The sequence below is a fragment of the Takifugu rubripes genome, chromosome 9 (genome assembly GCF_901000725.2).
Source record: "Takifugu rubripes chromosome 9, fTakRub1.2, whole genome shotgun sequence".
Lineage (NCBI taxonomy): Eukaryota > Metazoa > Chordata > Actinopteri > Tetraodontiformes > Tetraodontidae > Takifugu > Takifugu rubripes.
In genome coordinates this window covers 13,276,492-13,301,782 of record NC_042293.1, presented here as the reverse complement: position 1 = coordinate 13,301,782, position 25,291 = coordinate 13,276,492, and the positions used below count along the sequence as shown (strand labels likewise).

At 45.3% G+C, this 25,291-nt stretch overlaps 2 protein-coding genes across 7 annotated transcripts; both read right to left on the bottom strand.

The window, feature by feature from the left end:
- Positions 1-5,528: 5,528 nt before the first annotated feature.
- LOC101075235 (E3 ubiquitin/ISG15 ligase TRIM25) lies at positions 5,529-9,985 on the bottom strand. Of its 3 annotated transcripts, none has more exons than XM_029842125.1 (8): positions 9,675-9,985; positions 8,816-9,100; positions 7,980-8,728; positions 7,764-7,859; positions 7,082-7,330; positions 6,954-6,976; positions 6,709-6,863; positions 5,529-6,613 (listed from the first exon to the last, which is right to left on the bottom strand). In XM_029842125.1, exons 1-8 carry the CDS (start codon positions 9,928-9,930, stop codon positions 6,069-6,071), a joined length of 2,358 nt encoding a protein of 785 aa, XP_029697985.1. In that variant the 5' UTR covers positions 9,931-9,985; the 3' UTR covers positions 5,529-6,068. The 3 variants fall into 3 exon arrangements, with proteins under 3 accessions (XP_029697985.1, XP_029697986.1, XP_011605860.2); XM_029842126.1 differs by having other exon boundaries at positions 7,980-8,731; positions 8,819-9,100; XM_011607558.2 differs by having other exon boundaries at positions 7,980-9,100.
- Positions 9,986-10,905: 920 nt separating this feature from the next.
- On the bottom strand, positions 10,906-24,856 carry LOC101075015 (LHFPL tetraspan subfamily member 3 protein-like). 4 transcript variants are annotated; one of them, XM_029842163.1, is made up of 5 exons: positions 24,382-24,856; positions 23,852-24,125; positions 13,154-13,390; positions 12,034-12,060; positions 10,906-11,930 (listed from the first exon to the last, which is right to left on the bottom strand). In XM_029842163.1, the coding sequence occupies exons 1-4, from the start codon at positions 24,430-24,432 to the stop codon at positions 12,044-12,046; spliced, it is 579 nt and encodes a 192-aa protein (XP_029698023.1). In that variant the 5' UTR covers positions 24,433-24,856; the 3' UTR covers positions 10,906-11,930; positions 12,034-12,043. The 4 variants fall into 4 exon arrangements, with proteins under 4 accessions (XP_029698023.1, XP_003967719.2, XP_029698022.1 ...); XM_003967670.3 differs by having other exon boundaries at positions 23,852-24,288; positions 24,382-24,854; XM_029842162.1 differs by having other exon boundaries at positions 10,906-11,958; positions 23,852-24,855.
- Between the last annotated feature and the right edge of the window lie 435 nt (positions 24,857-25,291).

Sequence of the window (25,291 nt, the reverse complement as noted above, 5' to 3'; positions counted from 1 at the left end):
CTTCTCCACACAGCCCGAATCTCCTCTCCAACCAGTTTGTCCTGATTTTTATAGCTTGTGAGGAGCTCAGGTCACGCTCCAAGCACAGAAATCTTACATTTACTTTTCTACCACCTGGAGAGCCTTGACAGCCCCAGTGAAATCAAAGACTGTGGTATGACTGAAAAAATAGATTCCAAAAGCTTGGTGGTGAAAATAGGGTAATAATCTGAGACTGTGGGCAAACAGAGGTTTCTTTGTAAAGGTTCACGACACAGCAAACATCACAAACCCACAGGGCCTGGAAACGTCAGCGGGAGGGAAAAAAATTTACATGAACTCCAGGATGAGCTCTAGAAATCACATCTATAACCCTCAGTGTTCTCATTACGTCCTTTAAAGGAAGAAATCATGTTCTAAGGTTTTAGGTTCATGTTGCTTCGGCTCAGACAGGAACTAGACTGGAAAACTATCAGATGACTGAGAGGTCTGATTTACACTTCCTGATGTGTACGATTACATTTGATATAACCTCAGGCCATCCCAGGCGTTCTCGAGTAAAGGAACACATTGATTTCTCGCTGTATCCCACAGACAGGACGTGTGTTGGATCAATAAGAAGGCAGAGAACACAGAGTGCTGTTCTTCCTCTCCAATGGGAGATGAAAAAGATAATAAAATAACAAAATGTTCTATTGTGTGTGAGCAAAAATCCAGAGTTGAGCTAAATAAAGTGCTCCTTTTGACAAGGGTCTACAGGCTTGTTCCATCCCTCTCCAAAGAACACCTTGAAAAGACAGTTGTGAAGGACAGTCGAGTTCTCTTACACTTCAAATATGGATCGCGATGACAGCGTGGGGGATTGATGTTGACTTCGTCCTCCACTGCAAAGGAAGTACCAGCAGGCTGTTACAGAATGTAAAACGCTAAAACAATGTGAAGAGACCTGTTTCCTGCTTACCCGTCTATTGAGAGAGACATTTAATGTCCTCTCATACTTTATCGATCCACCTGGACAGGTGCTAAATTTAAAAAATCATTTCCCAGTATTCTTTAACCCTCTTTTGACTCTGATTTTGGTGTTAAACTATATAATATTTTCTGATATAGCAGTGAAAACACTATAAAGGAATTTATAATGTTTCAGGCTTTAATAATAAACAGTAAAACAGGTCGGTGTGCTTTTGATGGCAGGTTTGCATCCTTGCAAAAAGATTGCTCATGGCATGGTAACGATGACATCATCGTTAGATTATTCATAATATGTGCAATATGTGCAATATACACATGATCTGTTTGTTTACCGTCACCATGCAGAAAACCATGGAAAATGCCTGTAAATGAGACGTCAACCACCAAGCTGATTCTTTTAGTCACGTCAAGTAAAATGAGGAGGGAAGAGAGAGTCTGGCACAGCGGAGTGTGTTCAGGTGTGACCAGCTGGCCGCCCGGGGGACACAGCTGCTATTTCAGACTGAATTTGGGATGCGTCTCAAATCAGGAAAAGCACACCCTCGGGAAATGACACTGTAATTGGAAAATACAGAGGAAATATCCATCAATTCAAAATATGTCCACATGCTAATACGTCCCATTTTGAGAAAAAGGAATTTGAAACTCAGCGCAGAAAACAATGTCATACAGCATTGCGGAGCCCTCTACCCCCACATGCAGTATGTGCTACGACATGAGTGTTGTCATAAAACAACACTGTTGTCATGATTCATACTAAATGTATTTCCATCCACGGGTGCAGCGTAGCCATCACTCTGAAAGCCCCCATTCCCACCGGCACTCAAGGAACAGGAGGAAATAGTTCCTGGAGGAAGGAGAGGAGGGGGAAATGAAGGTGCTGCCTGATTACTGCGCGGATTCTTTTGCACCAAAGAAGGCTGATTGCCCTGGGCAGCATTTGCTACCTCTCTACATCCACACCTCATGCTGAGCAGTTTCTCTCTTTTTTTTTTTTTTTTTTTTTTTTACAACAGTTTAGTGGTTCTGCTGCAGGTTAGGAGGCTTCTCGATGGTTTTTGATGGTTCAGGTGAAGCAAAAATCTGCTGACATGAATCAGAGTGAGGAGATACCTGCAGTCAGAAAAATAAACGAGGGCTAACTGCTTCAGTTGAAATATTTAGCACTCCACAAGTGATGAAGACATCAACCTGCTGCTGAGGTTGTTCCCACTGGAAAGAATAAGCTTTTTTTTTTCCCCTGTGAGGCTCTGAAGTACGGTAATACCAGCCAAATGCAAATTAACCTGTGACTGACTGCACGTGTCAGGAATCAGTGCTCGCCACAACGTGCTGTGTGAGCAGTCATTTCTCTTTTCTGGAAATGTTGAGGCTCTGACGAGAGGCCTTCATTTGTCTTTCCCGTCAGCGTGTTGAGATCTACGTTCCAGGCGACACATCATTAAATTTGAGCAATGTTGTGACGCCAAGTCAAAGTAAACAGAGACAACAAACAAACAACAGACGTAGGAACAGGCAGAAACCCACTATTACTCGCCAGACGCTCGTGCCAGCCCCTAAATTAGACTAAAAGTGTCTGGAGGAGCGTTGACCTTTGATGAGAGTAAATCCCTTCGTTGATAAAGCTGGTGCAGTGCTCTTGGTCCACTTATGATAGAAATACTTCATCTTGAGGCCCGAGTACAAACACGTTGGGCATGATGGTGCATTCCAAGTGAAGATAAGGTGAAATTCCATCCACAAAATGAAGCCTGGCTCAACGTACAGCCCACCGATGTCTCTGTGTCTAACAGAACGGTTCTTAGGACTGGTCCGTAGACATGCTGCAAGAGCTGTATGCTGATAACTTGCTATTAAGTTATTAGCACTTATTCTTTCGCTATGCAGATGTGCATTTTTACATTCTGTGTGTGCATTGTATTTGGAAATGTAGTAACTGTCCATGACATGAGTGAGCACAGAGCTTGTGTGTGTGTGTATGTGTGTGTGTGTGGGAGACGCCGTCTGACAGACTCTGTGCTGCCAGACCGGAGAGAAGCAGGAAATAATCATCACTGCAGCGAAGAAAGAGACAGAAGCACAAAGGGGTTTTGTCTGTCCTGACAGAATGTTTGTGATTAATAACCTTCAAAGGCACTTTCAGACAACCACAGATAAGAGTTTCATCTCAAATTACTAATATTATTAGATTGTGACTCCAAAAGGGAACCTAAAGAGTCAATTTGTTGGTTTGGAAATGGAAAGAATGTGTTTCCTTACTGACTTATAACTAATAATTGTGTGAATTATCCTGATAAACTCAACATATTGACTCCAGATTGTGCATATTTCCCATAAAAACAGGTTTTTGAGCAGTTGATTGGGCAACAGAAGCAGTGCGCCGACAACACAGCTGGAGAAACAGATTCTAAATGATGTTTATCTTCACTTACTAACCTGAAACTGGGTCTCTCCCTCCAGCCCACGTGTGTTTGTCCATAACCACAACAGCACATAAATCAGCCGCGACACAGGGAGGTTGTTGATTTGGCCTTAACTGTATTCATGCCTAAATTCAAACTCAAGGATAAACAGGGTCATTTTCAAAAGGAACCTCCTAGATGGGAACTGCTTGCTTTCCCGTCCTTGACCAAAACACTGACGTTCCCGAGGCGCTGTCTGCCACCCATCCCAACATTCCTGCAGGGAGGCCAAGCGAAAAGAGCAGGAGGGTAAACAAACACACAAATAACACTACAGAGGACAGAGATGAAGCCGGACGAGACAGAGACGAGCAGGCACCACACTGATGAAAACATTTCTGCCTCATCTTGAAGTGGTAACTTTTAAAGCACGGTAATATTAAACCAGATCCGGCGTTCAGACATCAGATGAACCCACGTGTGTGCCGCGGGACAACTGGCACGCTGGGATTTCCTTTTCCTGCATTTACTGGAGTAATGGAACGCTCGCAACAATCACAAGACAGAGTCACGCAAACAGATGTGCGATTTAGTTGCCATTACATTGGATTTTATTGATTCTGCACCGGCAGATGGAGGGATACCAAAATACGCCCTGTTCCACGGTCCGCACTAAATCGGCTGGAAAGGTGAGGGGGAAATGGGGGATGTCACTCAAAAACAGGGCCGCCTCATCTCCCGTGTCAGATGTTCACGGATTATTCCAGACCTGGCAGGTGAGTTCGAGGACTGTTGCTATGCCAACGGGAGAGGAAGTAACTATGTCAGGAGAAGGAACAACTGAAAGCCACTGATTTTCCCAGTTGATCGATGATCAAGACTGAGAGCTTTGAGGTCATTACAGGCAATGACGTAAACAAGTGCGGATGTGCACGGATCTCTCCGGAGGAAGATCTAGTCAGTTAATCAGTAAGTAGAGGGCAGAAACCTGACCTCGCAGGGCAGATTACTCTGATCAGCCACAGCGACCCCGTTGCAGTGCCAGTAGACGCAAAAGTGCATTCGCTGTCTCACACTTTCAGATGTAAATCTGGATGTAAGGATGTGACTTTGTGTTGTTGTTTACCATCTGGTTTCTTTGCTAAATGGACCATCAGATCATAACCCACCCAACCACAGAAGATACTCGGCAGTCTCAGGCGGACCTCTATTAAAAGGACCATTGAATGGAACATCAAGTGCACGTGGAATCTACCACAAGGGTCAGCAACACTTTCATAAAACGGGGGAGGGATGACATTTAGTGAGGGGACAGCCTTCCGCAAAGGGCTGACTGCCAACCAACCATCTGCTGGAAAACCTCTGACCTCAGTAATTTCATGCCATTTCACTTTCCATCCTGACAGACGGGGGAGGATAAAAGCGATCTGAACGCAGCACGCTGAGAAGGAACTCTCTGCAAATGAGACCAATTTGTCCAGCTTAGTGTGCTGCTTCAGCTTGGAACCCGATGAAAACAGCAGCACAAATGAAAGAGATTATTATTAGGCCAGGTTAAATAGGTGCGCAGAATCCCTTTAATTAAGTATTGATTTTAAAAGCTAACAGCACCTCCTGTTCTTGGCTTTTCACTGCAAATGCATTCCTCATTACAGAAGACTACAAGAAATGACCTATAAGCATGGAATCACTAGGGAGAACCATGGCAGCCATTTTGGATGCTTCATTAGTGCCCATTACACTAGAAATTGACACCGCATACATTTCATTCTTTAACAACTATGTGACACAGCATCACCCGCCATCTTTTATAAGCACCTTGCTCTTTTTTTTTTTTTTTTTTTTTTTTAAAAAGAGGAAAATCCTGGACACAGCTGGGTGCTGAACTGGGATTTAATTATCTCAGATGTGTTTTCTGCCTTTCTGCCAAGTGCCAGCTGGGGGAGAGCAGGAAGGAAACCAGGAGAACTGGGATTGCTTCTGGCTAACTCCACCTGCTGAGGCAAGCATGAGCCGCTCTCACAGACACACCTGTGTGAAGGTAGCCATTACTGACGCTAAACATAGATGTGGAGTGAAACACATTATGCCAGGCTAATGCATCACAGCATCCTAACATCACTGGGTGTCATTCCAAACAAGGGCAGCGGGTCAGGAAAAGAATCACAAATGTCATTTTAATGAGTGGGTTAGAAAAAAATAAAGGATTTATTGGAGTACATTAAAGAAGTGGGCTGTAGAAAACATACCGGGTCACAATGACTGCTTCTTAAATGGACAGCTCCTTATCGGCATTAAAACGAGCAACAGTTATGCTTTTAAAAAAATCTAAGAGACCCACAGTTGTCTGTAATTATAAACTTGAAATGATATGTGTTTTTGGAACATTTAAAAATAAGAAAAATCACAGAACCGTCACAGAACCTCCAACATGCTGCAGCCATCCAGGACTTTATGCAAAACAGCACTTTGATCACACCATCAACTACAGTAGACAGGCTAAAAATCTGCTCACTTATCTAATGTGACACTTTAAAAACAAACATAGCACAACACCAAAACTCACATTCTGAAAAGGTACAAAATCAGTGTGATGTATCAAAATTACCAGTATGTTTTGAAGACATTATAAATTCTCCCTAGAAATTCACAGATGCTGAATGATGAAAAGGCAGTGTATTAACAGTTGAGATGAATTCCCAGTGCTACCAGAATTTAAGAATGGAACAGGTCACAGATGGCCAGGTGTGTTTTGGACACAGAGAAGGCTGGATACACAGGGTCAGTAAAGCTGTGTTTGTAGGAATGCACTAACGCGAGACTGCCCCCTGGCGTCACATTAAAGAACGACAACACACCTTCTTCGAAGTCGAGGAACACCCCCACCCTCTGCAGCCCGTCCGCATCCACAGGCGCAGACACCCTGTTATGCAGAGCTTCCACCTTCTTTTTGTCACAGGCCAGACACCACGAGTAAGGGTTGCATCCTAAACGGGAGATGTCTTTCTGACCTTTCCTCTCGATCCGACCCTCGCTCACACCCACCTTCCAGCGGCCCTCCTCCACAGACACGTTCACTTCCCAGTACCAGCGGCCTCCCTGCAGGGCAGAGGAGGCCAGGACTTGGGGGAAGGAGCTGAAGCGTGCGGCATGCTCTGTGTAGGGCTGCTGTGCTTCGCTGTATCTCACTTCCCTGTTGTTATCCGACAGCTGCAGTTTGGGGTGGGCTGTATCAGCATCCAGTGACGGCACACAACCATCTGTACACAAATGAGATGTTTGGATGAAAAGACATTGCTCACAGGCCAGTTTTCGGTTCTTTAAATAACCAGCAACCAGTTATTAAGACACTCACAGAGGGGTATGTAGATGTCTCTCTCTTCGCCCGGCACGGTGATTACGAACGTGTCCAGCCGTTTCTCAGTCCACTTCTGCAAACATTTAAGCCGCACATAATCCACTTCCTCAGGGGTCTCAAAGTGCTCCATGTAGCTCCCCAGGACACTGGATCTGATGAGGAAGAGCAACGTGAAGGGAGAAGGAAAACAAATATAGAAATACCTTATATCCCACGGAATTATCATCCAGTCCAGTACTTACAGGTGGGCAGTCTTGCTGTATTCCTGTCGAATGGAACCACGATAAATTACTTTTGCGTCAGTGTTGAGATGCCACCATGATCATTTCTGATTCAATAATGAAGAGATTTGTCTTCTGACACCACCCACCCTAACGAAAACTTGGTCGCCGATGTGTTTGTCTCCTTTGGCATCAGCCAGGCCCTCGAAGATGTGGAGACCTTTCTGGATAGACTGCAGAGAGCTCCGCAAGTTGCCGAGTTTCTCCTCTAGCCCCCCCAGAACCCTGCTTTCTTCCTTGGCCACACACTGAAGAGCAGTTTGCTCCTCTTGATCCAGGGCCTCTCTGATGGCTGCGTACTGCTGCAGCACGCTCGTCCGCGCCTTCTCTAAAACCACCTGGACAGACAAGAGCAACTAAATGTCACAAAATGCCACAATCCACAAAAAAGATCCGACTTCCAGAAGTGTGAAATGTCAGCGACGGAGAAGCCCGCTGTGTCCTAATTGCCGTCATTGTCATGTTGTTTAATAAGGTCAAGCTTCGTCACTCTGGGGAAGTCCTGGGTGCAGGTGCAGGATCAGCACAGGGGTCTCAATGATCCCGGCCACACCTGGAATGCTGAGGACAACTAGGAAATTCCCTGTTTTGCACTGACTTTTGGAGAAATCAAAAATCTCCTTCAGTAAAAAAACAAATGACTTTAAGAGACATTGTCAGGCAGCCAGAAGATTGACAAGCATTTTCTTCTTGTCAATAATTCTAAAGCTTTTTTTTTTTTTTTTTTTAAAACATTGATCTAAATGAGGAACTTGAGAATCACTGTCTTACTCTGGAGGCCTCTTTCTTCTGTGTGACTTCATTCAATGTGATGATCACTTCATCCTCAGTCTGCTGCAGCTGTGAGATGTCTTTTTTCAGGTTCCCCTATGAAGAATAAGTACAGAGTACTACAAAATGTCACTCTGCCATTACAAAGAAACATCCCTAAATATTGAGTCCAATTTAACGAGTGGCATGGGTTTGCACGCTCGCCTCAGCACTTACTCTCAGCTCTCTCTCTGCCTCCCTGAGGCTGATACACTCATGGTTCTGGTGTGAGCCTACGAGGGGGCACAGTGTGCAGACACACACACCACACTTGCGACAGTAGATACGGTTGATGTCCTGGTGCTCCTGGCACTTCCAGGAAGAAATATCCTCCACCGGAGCAATCAGGGTGTGATTCTGGAAGACTGGAGATTCCAGGTGGGGACGCAGGTGCTCTGAACACATCGAAGCTCCGCACACCAGACAGGTCTTGATGGCAGGCTGATATACGGCATTGGGGCAGTAGTGGCACGGCACCGGACGGGCGCTTTTGCTCTCTGACCTGGAGAAGCTGCCCAAATCAGCGGGGGATCCTGAAGTAGAGGCGAGATGTATGACAGGAGATATGTTGACAGGGGGTCCAGGGGATTTTGTTTTATCAGGAGGGACTGCAGCTGAGCAATCAGCACCGGCAGGAGAAGCAGGAGTCTCTCCTGTGCCTTTTTGAGGGGTTGCAGCTGGAGATGCATCAGAAATGATAACCTCGTCTAGGCTGTCGCTGTCACACAGTGAGATGATTTCAATTGACTGCTGGCCTGAGATGTCCAGTGCTTCGTCCTCGTACTCAAACTGCTTGGATTGGGATTTCTGGGATACCTCCGGACTCGCTGACGGTGCAGGTGTGTCTTCAAAGGAGTCTGAAGAGGAAGTGGTGGGGCTCTCAACATCTCCAGACTGTTCCTGTTTCACGGCTGAACGCTTTGTGCCTGGTTTGTCTGGAGCCGGAGCGCTGGCCTCTGTCTCAACGTCTCCGGACCGTTCCCGTGGAGCTTCTGTGGTCAAACGCTTTGTGCCTGGTTTGTCTGGAGCCGGAGCGCTGGCCTCTGTCTCAACGTCTCCGGACCGTTCCCGTGGAGCTTCTGTGGTCAAACGCTTTGTGTCTGGTTTGTCTGGAGCCGGAGCGCTGGCCTCTGTCTCAACGTCTCCGGACCGTTCCCGTGGAGCTTCTGTGGTCAAACGCTTTGGGTTTGGTTGTTCCACAGCCGGAGCACTAGCCTTTCTCTTCCCGAGAAGCCGACCAGCAAGCGAAGGTCTCCTTAATGCTGACTCGGGTGTGCTTTGTTCATTTGTCGATGTGCCTTTGGAGAAAAAAAAAAAGGCAATACCAACAAGTTCATTAGCAAGATTTAATCAATAATGAAAACTCTTATTAAGGTTACATGAAATACATGTTGGAAAAAAGATCTTTACTGTTAAATATCACAATAGCTTAATGTTGTTATAGAGGAAAACTGAGTGATTTAGGATAATGTTTTACTGTAAGAGAGGCATTTATCGTTTAACGTCTTTTTCGAAATACCAAAAGTACCAAAGGATTTCAAAAGATTGTCACTGCTTGCAGTGGTTTTGGAGAGCGCCGATGAAAAATAAATTGTGTAACATTTTTAATGAAGCAGGAAGCAGGTGGCGGACACACAAGACATCTTGGCACATTCTCCCCCACCGAATATTTGTCTCAAAAAATCTCAAACTTGAAAAGAATATACATTTGTTTCGTTATGGTTACCGAGGCAACGTAAATTCATTTTGGGAAAGCGTGTGTTTGAACGTACATAACAAGATAGAATAATAAGATAGAAATATGCACCAACGTAATCCATCTGGGATATTAAGTGAAGAAGTTATTGGCTGCAGTATTGATGTGAATGGTACCTGCACTGCTGCGGGTTTGAGCGCCCCGTAAACCGCTGGACGCTCGTTGCGGGATCAAAGTTCGGTCGAACGGTAAAGTTTGGTACACCATCTTGCACCTCCACTCCGGGCAACGGTACGGCCCGTTCGGAACGGTGCTCCATAGATCCTCGATGCAGCGCCGGCAGAACCGGTGTTTACACTTCAGGGTGACGGGCTCGGACGATTCCACCTTGCACAGGTGACACCTGGCCGGAGTCTCCAACGATGCTCCCATTTTGTGGCGGGTGACAATTCACTTCCTGTTTTCTCGCTCACGCGCTGTGGAGGCGGAGCTTAAGTGTTCGAATCCACGGCGCGTCTCTGAGTCTTAAAGGTACAGTTCATAAATATGTAGCGAAGAAGCTCTTGGCTGCACATTTTTATTGATTGATGAGGAAATTTAATAATCCCTTCCTAAAACATACAGCAACACTATTAACTACCTAGGAAAGATGCTATTATTCGGATTTTCTTTTAGAAATGTGCATTTGACATGCCTTCGATCAATTTGTCTGCTGAAAGTCTTATCCTCATCTCAAAGAAAGGTACTTGTCGATGATGAAACAAGGAACCTGTAAATGGCTTGCACGTCAGCAGAGTGAAAGTGCTGCTTGACACGCGGGTACAGGAAGCCTTTCCTGTTTGTGCCCTGAAGCCTCAATCAAAACCAAGAAAGACACAAGTGACAAAGATCTTGATTCTCAGCAGATCTCCTGCTGTAAAAGTCCCGCAACAACGCTCCAGCAATCTACCACTTAGTTTATGCTTCACGTTCCAAATACTTGTGAATTTGGACAGAACAGACCTGGAGAGCCCAAACACATACTGTCAGAGTCCAGGAGACAGGTTCAGACACTTGGCCCACTGTTCATGTCCATATTGGACAGATTTAATCCAAGATATTTGTTTTAATCCAAAAGCTATGTTGGCAGGATACATGTGAAAGTTTATCATTCCTATCATTATTTTAATTGCTTCTTTAAAGTATTCTATCTATTTAAGGACACCTTTAAATGAGTTCAAACACAAAGTAGTAAAAGTCAGAATTTAACAGTATTTCCTCAAAGATGTAATTGCTGTAAAATACTGTACTAAATTTATGGGCCACATCAGCAGTTTTTCCACACTTTTACAAGACAAGTTAGACATCTGAGAGCAGAGTGTAGAGGCGGAGTTACAGATATAGTTATCAATAAATAGTCACAAAGAGTGAATTTTACAGTGAAAACCTTTATTAAGTGTTCATATGTTCTTGAAAGAATCTCTTGAATTTTCTAAGTTAATCTCAATAGTCTCTAATTGTTTGGTGTTCTATAGAATATCTATTTACACAGGAGAATATTGACAGGTAAGGCTGGGACTGGCCTTGGTACTTCATGAATAGAGTCCGCTCCACAGGCACGTCAGTATACCTCCATCGTGTCACCCTGTACGTCCCAACATAAAAAACACAAACTCTCTAAGGGAAACAGACTGTTTGAGCTACACAACAATCACATGTGAGGTTGGCATATTGATTCACCTGCCTGTCAAAAATAGTACATTCGCACCATCTGACACAAGTTCCCTCGACACCCAGTCACACAGCAGCTCAGAGTTGCAATAACCTCATCACAGTGTAGAGAACACAGACTATAAAACAGCAGATCCCCCCTTAATGTAGCTCTGTGCAAAAAGTAGCTGGCAGGGCATTGGATGCATGATGATATTTGTGTAAAACAATCTTCTTTTCCTTGTACATGGAAGGGAACTAAGGGTTGTATGAGCAAAAAGGTTGCCATTTGATTGTTACATATGAAACACAATAGATTTACATTAACCCCTGTATAATCTGGTCTTTTCACAAATCAAACATGACACACACTCTGACAGTGGTACACATGGCTAAGTGCTAATATAGTTTAATATTTAAATTACAGAGCTTGTGTGTGTGTGTGTGTGTGTGTGTGTGTGTGTGTCTGTGCTTGTACTGATGGTGTACAGTTGGTAACCCTGTGTCTCTGCAGGCAGTAGTAGATAGTCCATTTTTTTTCGTAACAGAATGGCGGCCTCAGCTCCCATCACCGTGGATACGCTGCCTCTTAAACACACTGGGATGAAGGTGCTCTGGACTCCATCTATCTGTGGATTGATGATTCCAGGACTGCAAGCAAGATGGCTGGACTTCATGAGTAGATTACACTGGTTTCCGGCAGATTGATGTGACAGACAGGCTGGTTCTCCTCCTTCAGAGACCTGGATTGCATTCTACAATGTCAAAGGGCTTAACAAATAACAAATAAAGCAACTTTTTGGCCTGTCTTGGCTATAAATTTGCCTGTGTTTTGCCCTTGCCTACCTTCATTTGGTTACGCGTTGCCTCCCTCTGCAAATGGGAAAACAAACACACAGGAATGTATTAGAGCGCAACAGCACATGCTCAAGGTCGTGCTATAAATAGATTTATGTTCACGCGCATCCGACCTGACTAGTTGTGCTACACATAATCACCAGCAGATGGCAAGAGAAACTAACTAAATCTCAGAATCTTTAGCGCGTTTAGACATTCATGGAGCTCAAGAGAGAAGCCACCCTCAAGACAACGGTCCTATTTCTCTCCTCTCTCATACATTTAACATTTTTTTTCCTGAAATTTGGAGATCCCTCTATCACGTGTATTATCATGTGTATGTGCAAATGGCACTGTTTTTTAGTCATCACCTGTGACGTGTTTGTGATGCAGAAATACCCAAATGTGGACATCAAGTGCACTGACTCATGTCCATGACTAAGTCCTCATCCCTCTACTGCAGACTGTGTTTAAAAAGTGGGCTTTGGTGATACATCAGCACTTTCTTTGAATCATCGCTCATAATTTGCCTCCAGCAGGTAGCAGTGATAAAACTCATGAGATGGTTAAAGTGAGGGAAGATGCATTATTAATGACAGAGCAGGGACATTTTAAATTTCTACTCATGTTTAACCAAACCAAAGGTACAGCACAGCACTGTGGAATCCACCCATCCATTCATGCATCCACCCACCCACCCACATGCATGCATGCATGCATAGATGCATCCATCCCTCCCTCCATCCCTCCATCCACCCATCACTCCCTCCCACCCAATGGTTTCAAAACATTTATTATATATAGAAATAAATCTGTTGTTTTGTGGTCTTTTTCTAAATGCAGCAATTGTCCTTGTTCCATGGTCTGTTCCATGATCTTGAATGTGGAAGAACAATTTTATCTCCCATGGAAAATAACGAGTTTTAGTAAGTTTAGTCAGTTTAAGTAACTTTTTTCAAGTGTAGGTTTTCATAACACAAATTACATTTAAGGTGCACTTGTATTATCATTTGTACCACTCTACAAAAGTCTGAGGCTATTTGAACAAATAAAACAACAACAAAAAAGCTTAAAATGTAGGATTTTCATGTAACTCCAAACCTCGGAACCCTTTATCCTGAATGCTTACCCTTGCTCTCTGCCAGCAGCTCCTCTGACATGAAGCCATCTTGTCGGTTGCCCAGAACAAAAGCCAGAAAGGAGAGGATGAGAGCGTCCAGGATGCCCATAATTGCCAAGATGTAAGCCCAACGCACAGAGCAAGCCCCCAGGCTGTATTTGTCCGTCTGCTTTCCGCACATCCGCCGGACTGCATCGCTGTCCCAACCGTCAGGATAGATCATACAGCCGAGCACCAGACAGACACCTGGTGAGAGGCAGAGGAGGGAACGGGGACCAAGAGGAGGAACAAAAGCAGGTTTCAGTAGATGAAGAGCTCAAAGATAATCAGATTTTGGTTGGGAAATGGGAGACTAATAAGTAGTCTGCAGCCCATATGCTCACCTTACTGGGGAGGTTGGCTTTGGTGTATAAAGACAAAGAGCACCGGTAAACAGAAATGTGTTTATAATACAGTAATAACTTCATATCACATTCAGTCTTTCATAAAACTCACATGAGGGGTTGGAATTTTAACAGAGGAAGAAGAAAACAGGTGGATATTGATTTTGGGACAAAATATCAAAGTATATATGTTTTTTTTTTTTTTTTACGTGTTTAGCAACTAAATTTAAAAGAAAAGACAAAATATTGTAATCTCAATAGATCCATCGTGCAGCTTCTATTCTGAGGTGCATCCCTTCTTACATAAAAGAGGCATACATGAAAAGAACATCAGTACTGGTTCTATGATGCAAGAGTGTTCTGGCCAAAAAGGCAGAAGCACGTCATAAAAAGGATAATACATAAATAATTAAACATGGAATAACAGCCAGTAATGCATATATGCATGCATACATATTCATATATAAGTCTCTCTTGGAATCTATGTACTTTATATTATCTATATTCAGCAGGATCATGAATTTTCCATTGAGGTTCTATAGTGAAGGGAAGGGGCTCATGTTTGTTGGATCAATTCACTGCAGGTCCTGTTCTGAACAAGAGACACAAAAGCAAGAAATCATTGAGCTTTAAAATCTGCCTCTGCAGATGATCACCGATGAGGGATGCACAGGCAAGTGTCCTACCGACAGGGGGCGCTAGAGGCCGGAGAGAAAGTTTGTGAATGCAGGCGGAACACATGTCCCTTCATCCAGTAAGCCTGGACTCAGCTAATCCAAACAATCCAGCATCCATTTACATAATGAGGAGCTTCATCAAAATTCCCTGAGGAACACGAAAGCAGCCGAGCGCGCACCCATTTTAATGATGAAGGATTAAGAATAACATGTTCACATGTGGCTTATATATTGAAGGTATCTTTTGCCCTCATTCATGGTATTTGCTGTGTTCAGGATGATCAAGTCTGTACCCAACAAAATGCAGGAGCTCATTATTCCACCCTTCCAGCCCCCCTGTCTGTCATAGTCCTGCCGTCTCTGGAGACAAAGAGCGGAGCAGAGAAGAGACAGCTTATTAGGCAGGAAGGCGCACAGGTGGAGAGATGGAGTGCGTAGAGGGTGCCAGGATGGAGTCCTGTGTGCGGCTGCCCGTCCACAGTACTGTCATGAGCACCGGCAACCATATGCTGGAGCCCCACAGCCAAAACTTCAGATATGCCCGCACGCACACATGGCCGAAACACAAAATCTGACAGGATCAGTGCAAAGACTGGACGGCACCATAACTGTCGGTTATGTAAGACAGCATAGGTAGGGCAGATTGTGTGTGAACAGTGCATCAGCGGCGTCAAGCAGATGGTACGCAGAACTGTAAAACTGTCTCAAGCACATTGGCTTATCTTCCCAAAGAGACCTCCAAATCCAATCGATATTGAGACACACAACAACAATCCCGTTGTTTCTGCTAATCTCTGTGTCATTTGAGAGCGGAGCGGGTTCCTGGAGGTCCCGCTTGATTGGATTTGTGAGAAAAAAGAATAATTCCCATGTACTGCATGTAGCTTTGAAGGGCTCCAGCCTCGGAGCTTTTATTCCAGATGTTCACGTCGCCGCCTGTGCAGATGAACAGTTGCCTTTCCTGCTCTTTCTGGCACTCAATTATCTAAGCAGCCATGAAACCAGATTCGCATTTCCCCCCATAGTTCCAATTTGCTCCGCTCCTCATTTAAATAACGCCGAATAAATGAATTATGCAAACACACACATGCCAGCTCATTCTACTCCACGCGATATAGTCAGCGTGCACACACAAAGTCCAAGAACAGATGTGGTAAACATGAGTTCTGAACACTGACACATCAGATGTATGGCTGAGTCCGTGCAAAGTGCAAATAGAGCAACACAAAATGACAAGACAGACAGATTATGGTCTAATTAACCATCTTAGGAGCTAATTATTAGCACAGGCTACTTAAAGATTTGACTGGTCCTGCGCGCAACACACAAACCTACAGCGTCTCCTTGAACGCACCACTTACGGGGTTTTAAAGTGTCTTCATGGTCCAGAGTTAGACAAATAGACTTCTTTTCACGCCAAAGGAAAAGTTGGATCTGTGACTTTGCTTCTTTATATAAGAGAAGAGCAATTTCTCTGTGGTTAGATAAAAGAATCTGGAATGAAATGAAAATTAATCTAATCGTGGTCACAGACAGTTGAGACTGTGGGCAGCAGTAGGACCAGAGGACTGTACTAATGATCCAGCATAATTACATGGAGATAGACGGGGCTCTGCCGCTCTGCAGTCTGTCGTGGGGCTAATCAGAGTGAGAAAACGTGTCACAAGTCTTCCTAATGAACCGGGGTCAAGAGGTCGGCTGGGATGAAAGAAAGAAGTAACTTTTAACTTTCTGGGCTGGATCATGTGTGCTGAGTGTAAATGAGGAACTGGATGAGAAACCTGCTGGGTCAGATTTCTAATGCCAAGATCTATTTCTGCTTGGGTTGCTGGGAGGCTTCCAGACATCCTCCACTTCAAAAATTGTCTGCAAACGGAGCACATAAATGCCCACGGCACACCTGCCAATTCATTTCAAAAAGTCTAAAAATGCTTGCCTCATCAAGCTTGCTGGCTTTGCTCTTGATTATTATTATTTTTTTAAATATGTTTTTGTTTCCTGAGTTTGATCTTGTGTTTGATGTCAAGGTTATCTGCAACCCGCCCAAAACTTTGCTGGAATCCAAGAGAGAAAACTTTCAGGCCTTTAGGAATTTCTGCTGCAGGACTAAATCCCCTCTCATGAACCGTTTTTCATACATTACCGGCCCGACATTGGCTTCAGATTCCTGATTAATAACTGGTGATCACTGAAATACAGCACCTAAAGGCAACATTTGTTAAACATCGGCAGGTAGTTTCTACAGTATTGTCAATAGTGTTATTAACGGCTCATCATTAGGTTTGGCACTTTTATGAGCTTTTAGGACTTGGACACATTGATCCATTCTAAATATGTGTGTGTGTGTGTGTGTGTGTGTGTGTGTGTGTGTGTGTTTCTGCATTTATATATATCTAAATGACCCATAGAGAGAGAGAGAAAGAGAGAGAGAGAGAGAGAGAGAGAGAGAGAGAGAGTGAGAGAGAGAGAGAGAGTGAGAGGTTCTATGGTGTAAAGGTCAAAAATGGTTCTTTGATCTATGAGCATTGAAAAGATGAAAGGAAATTCCAACATGAAAGAAGGTTAAAGATGAAAGAAACAGATGCTTCTATATAGGAGAAACATCTCAACACAGAGGTATAATGTGAACAATCACTGAGAAACAGTTTGGAAAAACTTGGTTGCAGACTGCAAGATGAAAGACACACACAGGAAGAACCAGAGGTTTGCCAGTCAGCATGGTGACTTTGAGGAGAGGGCGGCAAGAAGGAAGTGCAGATATCAGGAGAAGCAGGACAACAAGGAGCTTTTCACAGAGAGGACCAGTGGCAGAAATCCTAAATATCTTTCAAGGTGGAACGACTGGGATGATGAATGTGATCTACACAACTCTGAGGACACCTACGACAGTGGTCCTGTGACCATTGACAAAGACGTGACAGAGATCGCAGGAACCTCAAGCTATAGTCAGCTTCTACAGATCAGGAACAAGATAAATACAATGAAATGCCCACCAATTATGGCTTCTGACAAGATGCCCAGATATCAGTGGGAGGACAAACCTATGCTGGTTATGAAGAGCACCAAGAGGAAAATGAGCAGGCGAAACAAGGACGCTCCTCAAGACGTCTCACCTCTTAGATCAACCAGCACAGAAAAGGAGGTTCCTCCAGACTCTGGACTTGTCCAAGATAGACACCAGTCAGAGGACAGAGAACCAGACACTGCAAATCTGTCCAAAAATGATGAGGGCTGCAAAGAAAAGGTCCAGTTGGAGGAAGAGATTCAGGAGGTCGACACAAAAATGGCCAGTTACAAGACGTCAGTCGTCCAGTTGGAGGACAAGAAGACAGATCTGACTGAACAAATGCAGAGTTCAACCACGGAGAATGAAGATCTGGTTCAACATCTACAAAAGATCAGAGACATAGAGCAGAAGTAGGAAACGCAGCATCACCAGCTGCCGCAGCAAATGAGCCAGGTGGAGGATATTTGTGGGTGACAGCAGGAGGAAAGCAAGAATGGTTTCATCGAGATGTTCCAAAGAATCCAGTCCTTCCTGAGGAAGAGCACAGGATGACTGACTGTCGCTCCACTGTATCTGACTTTACCGTTGGTGAGCCCCAGTTCAATAAAGTTTTGAAAGCAATTCTTGGTTTGTGTCTGTACTTCGAGCCTGATATCACCTCCTCAGCTAATGAGGTAAAGATCTAACCACCATTTTCCAGCATTTTCACGTCTTCTACATTTCTGCGTTATGTCTGTGCTCAAATTTGATGCTGAGTTCAGTTGCACTTCATGCTGAGGCTCATCCCTGTTAGGATCCTATATTAATCTTGCAGAGATAGAGAAAGGAATACTTTAACTCCAAAGGCAGCTTTTTGCACTCCATCACAAAACCGTCGTAGCTTCTGGGTATTTTTCGTCTTTCGTCCAAGAAACCAAAACTAAATGCCCAGCGCCCCCTTCTGGTTGAACTTTAATACTGTCAGATCATGGGACCCACAATGATAAGAATACTACAATTCAAAATTTCCTCCATGTGCAGCTAGAAGTTAGATTTTGTCGTCCAAAGATCATCCACTGTCGTCAGAAAGAGATGGACATGGTCAGCAGCAATATTCAGAAAGGGTGAAGTGTTTTAACGATGCTTAATCGGTCCTAAGGGGCCCAACGTTTGCCAAGAAACTATTCCACACAGCATTCCACCTCCATTAGCCTGATGTGTTAATACCAGGCTGGATGGATGCTGTCATGTTGTTTAAGCCAAATTCTGACGGTCCCATCTGAATGTTGCAGCTGAAATCGTGGCTCTTCAGACCAGGCAACGCTTTTACAACCTTCTATCGCTTTGGCCAGTCTGTGTGAATTGAGCCCCCTTTTCCTGTTCCCAGCTGTTCGGAGTGGCACTTCCATGGCCTTCTGCCGCGGTTGCTCACTGTCTTCAAAGATTTGTGTGTTCAGTGATGCTCTTCTGCCCATTCTCCTCTGGCCTCTCACATCAACAAGGCATTTTTTGCCACCACAACTGCTGCTCGATGAATATTTTCTCTTTTTGGGAGCATGCTCTGTCAACTCCAGAGATGGTTGTGAGTGGAAATCCCAGCATCAGCAGCTGCTGAAATAGACCAGCTCATCTGGCACCGACACCCTGGCAGGAACAAGGGCAAAGTCACTTAAATTCCCGTTTTTTCCCCATCCTGATTCTCAGTTTGAACTTCAGCAAGTTGTCTTGTCCATGTCTCCATGCCTGCCATGCATTGAGCTGCATAATGGCTGTTGATCACTGAAAAACAGGATCTGAATGCATCTGTTTGATATCAGTAGGTATTTTCAACAATAACATTATTAAGGTTGTTAATAATGTCATGAAGAGGCTCGTCATTAGGTTTTAAACCCCTCAGTTTCAGTGCATTTCTAAACTCTTTAGATCACTCAAGAACTTGAAAATGAGAAAACTTTTGGCTTAATGCTCCTTTGGTCCCATTTTCCTTTTCTAAAGAAGCGACACATTTGATTCATTCCCTGCGTGTGCTCTGACTCTTAATACCCGCAGCTGCCGTGGGGTGAGACGGAGCCTCATTATCACCGACTGATTGAAGTCAGAGTTGGAGAGGAAAGCACGCTGCCTACAGATGAAGCCGGAACGCTGTCGGATGGACACCCCTCCAGCACCCCCCCTCAAATGCAACTGCAGGTAAACCCGGTGCATTGGGGGGGTGGGAGAGGGGAGGAGGGAACCACTGTGAGGACAGCAGGACAGCGCCCGGCCGGGGAGGAGGGCTTATATAACAGGTTCGGGCGCAGCCTGTATCTCGGACAGAGGATAAAGATTGGCAACGGGGATAAAAGGAAACATTTGGATTTGCTGTGAAAACACTGAGTAGAACAGCAGTTTAGGGATGATGGAGGCTGCATTCGTGACTTAAGCGAACATACTGTGCCCTCTCTGTCAGCTGACTAACCTGGGATTTAAGGTCCGACAGAATCAGAGGCAGAAGCCGAGGATCCTGTAAAGATCAAAGTTTGATAAATCCTCTCTCCAGCCAGCGCTCGTTAAATCCAGCATCGGATACTTCTTTAGATGAAATGTCGTTACATCATGCCACTGATTTCTGATTGAGCTGAACTTTGCTACAGGAATTTATTATAATGAAATGCACCAACCTGGAAGACTGAAGCAATGGAACGGACAGTGAAAGTAGCTCTTACTGGTACAGTTTGTACCTCAGTCAACACAGCGGGGACTTTCCCACAGGTGACAGTGTGCTTGCTGTTTCCTGAGCTCTGGCTTCTGAAATCACAGGGATTAACTTTATCCTCCACACCCGCGGAGACCCAACAGTCACGACGTCGACGAGACTCCCGTTTGTGCTCCCTGTGCCCGCGCGTGGGCGCGTGCACGCCGCGCAGAGGATGGTTCCCCATCATCTCCCGCCGGCTATAATTAAGGTTGTTCAACAATCTGTCCGTCGCTCGTAATTACTAAATTGCAGGCGTGGAAGGCGGGCGAGTTTTGAAACGCTTCACCTGCGCCTCTGTGAGGGGAAAAAAAAGGGAAAGAAGACGAGTGAAGTGTCTGTGGATGTGAAATCTGTTCGTCCTGAAAACACAGGGAGGACGTAGAACTAATTAAAGTTGCGATCTTATCAATGAAAGCGTTTAAGCCGAGCTCTGCTGAAAGTCCCGGTGAGGATGTTGTGTAATCCTGGCGAACCGGCTGTCGTGCCGGATCACCTGACGCCCCGCTTTTCACCCTTCCACTGGTGTTTCACTGCATCCTGACAGAAAACAGGACTCATCCATGTTGTCTTACGATCACGTTACATAAAGCTGCTCCCGGGGGGCCTCTGACCTGGCGTGATGGGCAGAGACGTCACTCCCGGCTGCACCACCCACTGGATGAATTGGACAGCTTCTGCTGCGATTATGAGGAACCACAGACCCTGAACTGTCCCACAGGAGGAAACGATGGAAGGGAAAAGTGACCCGCTGCCCCAGGCTGTGTGTTCAGGCTCCTGCACAACGCAACTCTTTACTATTACGCTGGAAATTGAAGATCGCTTCACTTGATTGAACTGAATCATTAGAAAAATCTAAAAAAAAAAAAGGATTAATGAGATGCCATTTTTTTAATGTGGACATTCATTTACATGCTAATTTATATCGTATTAATACACACAAGAGAAATGCTGCATTAAAAGGAACACTTTGGCCAAGGAAGTTAATTAAATTTGGCCAAGAATGGTGATGTATTAGCCTGCAGACAAAGGATGCTCACCCACACCTACAAAATCAGCATTATGAAAGAGCAGAATCAGCCTGTTCTGAATTAAAATAAGTCTTTAAAGGGCCTAAAAAGGAATGTTTACTTCCAGCTTTAACCCCGGAGAGCTGCCGGGAACAGGAGGGAAGAGAAAGAACAAAATGACCCAACACATCAGTATGTCTTCTTTTGAGCATGATCTGATTTGTTGTGTCTCTTCTGACTTCACGCTCCTCTGTCACACGTTATCTCACACTTCTCTTTTCTTCCACATTAGTGTCATCTTCGCTCCCCTTTATCTCCTCCTCTGTCTTAACTGAGCACGGTCAGACAACGCGTGTTGGACGCTTTCACGCTCTCTTCCACTAAAAGAAGATCATCTTTGGAGGCTGTATTTGTTCCAGTGGCATCACTCATACATGCACAGAAGAAAGTGAAAAGAAATAAATCTTAATTCTGTATGGTTGCATTCCTGGGTTTCTTGCTGTAAATGCAAATGACCAAAAGAATAAAAATGCATTAATTGGGCCAGGAAAAGCACAAGATGCTCAAAAACAAACGTACTCAGGCTTGCTGGCTTCCAATGTTGCACAAATTTCCATTGCCCTCCCAATGATGCATGGAGGTCAAAGGTCACGGTAGCAATATTTTACCATAAAATGGAACCCAGACTATGTAGCAATAGCGTGAATTAGCCATTAGCCAGCTCAGCATGTCACCAAAATCAAAATAACATTGTAGCTCTTCACATGCACGTTAGCAGCGGGAATTGTCCGTTTAGGATCAAATGACTTTCACGTCACACTGATTTAGAACCTCCTTGGACAAATGATTATGGAATTAACTTTCTAAATATGCCAACTTATCAGCAGAGAGCCACATGCAGAAAGCAAATGCTGGAGAATCTGATTTTGTCCCGAAGGTATTTAGAGCCCAAGACTTCAAAGGGGCTGAAGATGCTGCGGCAGCAAATCTCTTCCTTCCTACACACACACACACACACACACACACACACACACACACACACACACACACCATTTCCACCAGCAGAACTGACTAAATAAGCACAAAGAAGAAAAGCTGGACCGTAATTAAATAAACAGATTCAGGGTGTAGACAAAGGTGGAGGAAACAGAAAATGAGGCATTCGTCTGTATGATGGTGCACTGTGACGCGTTCCACTGTGCGCAAAGAAAAGAAACACACTACACATGCGCTTGCATCTGTGGGCCATCGGCGCGAACAGATGAAGGGATCAAAATAGCTCGGGAGACGGAGGTGAAAGAAGGATGGAGGTCCATGAAGGTTGACTTTCTCATCAAATATTCAGGTCTTCCACCTGAGCTTCAGAGAATCTGCCTTCCCGGACCTGGACACCACCGCAGGGGGACAGCTGTGTCTGAATGTGTCCCAGGTATTTTCCCTCAACCCTTCGGACCTCCATCCCTTTGTGGAAGCTGCTTCGAGTGTGGTCATTTCAATGAAACACGCATTGGGGTGGCCTTGCTGTGTGTGTCTGAGGAGTTCTCGTCCTCTTCCCGTCCCTCTCCGCTCCTTCAGTGCTGTTCCGGGATCAGTTCTTTGTGTTTTGACTTTCTGCTAAGCACCCGGTCAAGTACGTCAGGGGTCATCAGACACATTCACAGCGGAATTTCCGAGCGCAGGGGGCAAATGTAAGCCTGCAAAGCACTTTTAAATATATGATGGGATATGAAGTGCTGACAGGGAAATACGTCATTAAAGAGCTGCAATTTGGCCCCTTTAGTGAGTAAAATGTCTAAAATCTATTAAAAAATGACCCTGAGTGCGAGGTCCCATTTAGCATTTATTATTTCATTATTTTAATTTCATATATAGATTATGGAACCAATTGATGAATTTGACCTCACACTCAGTAGTTTGACCTATTTAGGGACATTAGATGCTGGAATATTCTGAGCTCTTGTGTGTTTTAAAAGGGGAAAACAGGATGTGATTTATGAAATTCTGTTCATGATCAGCTCTGGTATGGAGGACAGATGAGGAGAACATCGGCTGACAGTATGGAGCCCATTAGGGGTGCCGCTGTGCCACCTGTCCTCCGTGGGCATCCTGAAGAGGAGCCAGAGCGGCGTTAACCTTCAGCGAAGTGTAATGAAATTTGACAGTGTTAAGCAGCCCAGGCTCGCTCATTAGGCGTCGCTGAGTAAGTTTGCCGTGGTCAGGGTCTCGCCGCTCGCCGTGCGCTTTCATCTCTGAGCTGCAGGAGCACAGGGCCCAGCGGTGCCCTCATTAGGCAGACCTATTGCATTAATGGAGCCCACCGCAACACGGAGCTGGAGCCGCTCCAAAAGATGCCCTCATCTGCATTTGTTTGTGAAGAGGAAGCTGGGCAGACAAATGTTTGGCAACGGCTCAGCCCCTCTTCACACGATGGAGGTCTCTGCTCGCTCGGGACGACACTGGCCCGCAGTAACAGTGACAAAACGCCGCCAGCAGCCGACCCGTTGGCACGTGGGACATCTGCGGACCCTCCCAAAGACTCCCCCAGCTGTACCTGCATTTCCATCAGGTCAAGACAGCTTTATGTTGTTATGTTTATGTTGCTATTTTAATAGCTTAACTTGGAGATCATTCTAAATAGCACCTAAAAACTAGTCCCGTGTCCCTCGGTGTTGTCCTGTGACCGCCTGTTTCCAGGTCACTCAATAAACAGGCAACGTTTTGGCACCAAGCAGCAAATTTATGTTCCTGTTGTTGGTGCTAATAACATTAATATTTTGAAGACACTTGATTAATTGTCAGTGGTGACAGAGGATCCAGCAGACAGATGGAAAAAGTTTGCAGGTTGAAGCCCAATGTGCATTAAATACGGTGTCAACATCTTTTTCTGGGTCTTTCCACCCCTTAAACAGTCACTTACCTGATGCTGCCTGCATCCAGCCACAGATCTTGTACACGGTGGAGGTGCTGAGGAGGAAGAAGAGGCTGAAGCAGCCGATGCATGAGACCACCAGCATCATGGACATTCCGATGAAGAAGGAGGCGGCCTTGAACGCACCAGACGGGATAGCGGCGAACTCGGTGAAGCTGCCCTGGCAGGCCAGCTCCCTGGAGTGTCCGTCCCCGACGCAGTAGTGGAAGAGGCCGAAGTACCCGGCCTGCGGCGTATCCACGCCATCTCCAATCCAATAAGGCTGCGAGAAGATGGTCACGTTAACGATGCCGAACAGGATGGTGAAGATGGCCCATAAAAGTCCAATGACGCGGGAGTTGCGGACGTAATTGGTCTGGTACAATTTCGCAGCTTCTGCAGACGGGAGCATTGATGCGGCAGATCCCGGTATCATTTTATGTAATCTCAAAAAAAAAGAAGAAGAAAGACTGGTGGTTGCGATCTGTCCGAGAACAGGACTTCACGATCAACGCGTAAAAACGATCAGAGACTCATACCAGCGAGGAGAGCACGAAGGAGCGGCGAGTCTGCGCCCAGGGAAGCAGCATCGGCGGCAGCTTCACCTCATCACGACGCGTCCGGGAGCCGGGAAGGTGAAACAGGGAGCAGCGGAGTGTGCGGACCCTGGCTATGGCCGAGAACTCTGAAACTCAATGACTACAGAGCGGAAACTGGTTCCCTCCCACTTGCTCCTCGCAGCCGTCAGACGTGCGCATCTCTGCCGCACCGTGTCACGCACCGATGTCCTTGGAAGGCTCGGCGAAAAGACGCAAGCGAGGCAGAAAAGATGACCAAATCACATCGAAATAACGCAATCGTGCGCCCCAACTGTGGAGAAATGACCGGACGGGTATTAGTATTATTTTTATGACAGCATCAGAGCGATGCTGGGAGTCAGACAGGGAGGCGCAGTCGTCGCCCGGCGCATGTGCGCATGTCTTTCTGCATCTTTGGCGAGGACTGCGTGAAATATGAACCATATCAGGTTGACGGGAGGGAGAGCCTCAGACGGGGGGCATTAACGCGACCCTTGGGTCGGAAAACCAGCCCTTCTCCGCGTCGCCAGGGCGCAGTTTTGCTGCCGTGATGTTACGTAACAGCGCAAGCGAGGAGAAAATATGGCTGGTGGTATTTACAGGGGATGAACCAGAGGTGGCGTGAAGGTTTCATCACACCACAGGCTCCTGTCACAGAGGGGAAATCACAGCTCTCATCTATTATTATGACAGCAAATGATTCTAATGAAACAGTTGCTTTTGCAATTGAAATCTGAGAGGGGTTCTATTTAATTACCGTAAATCAGCTATTAATAACCACAATTCTGCTGCTAACATATGGCTGCTATTTGTTATTGAGCTCGTCCTTCATTGGGCCTCCAGACTGTGGACAGGCTCCAGGGGACGCCGT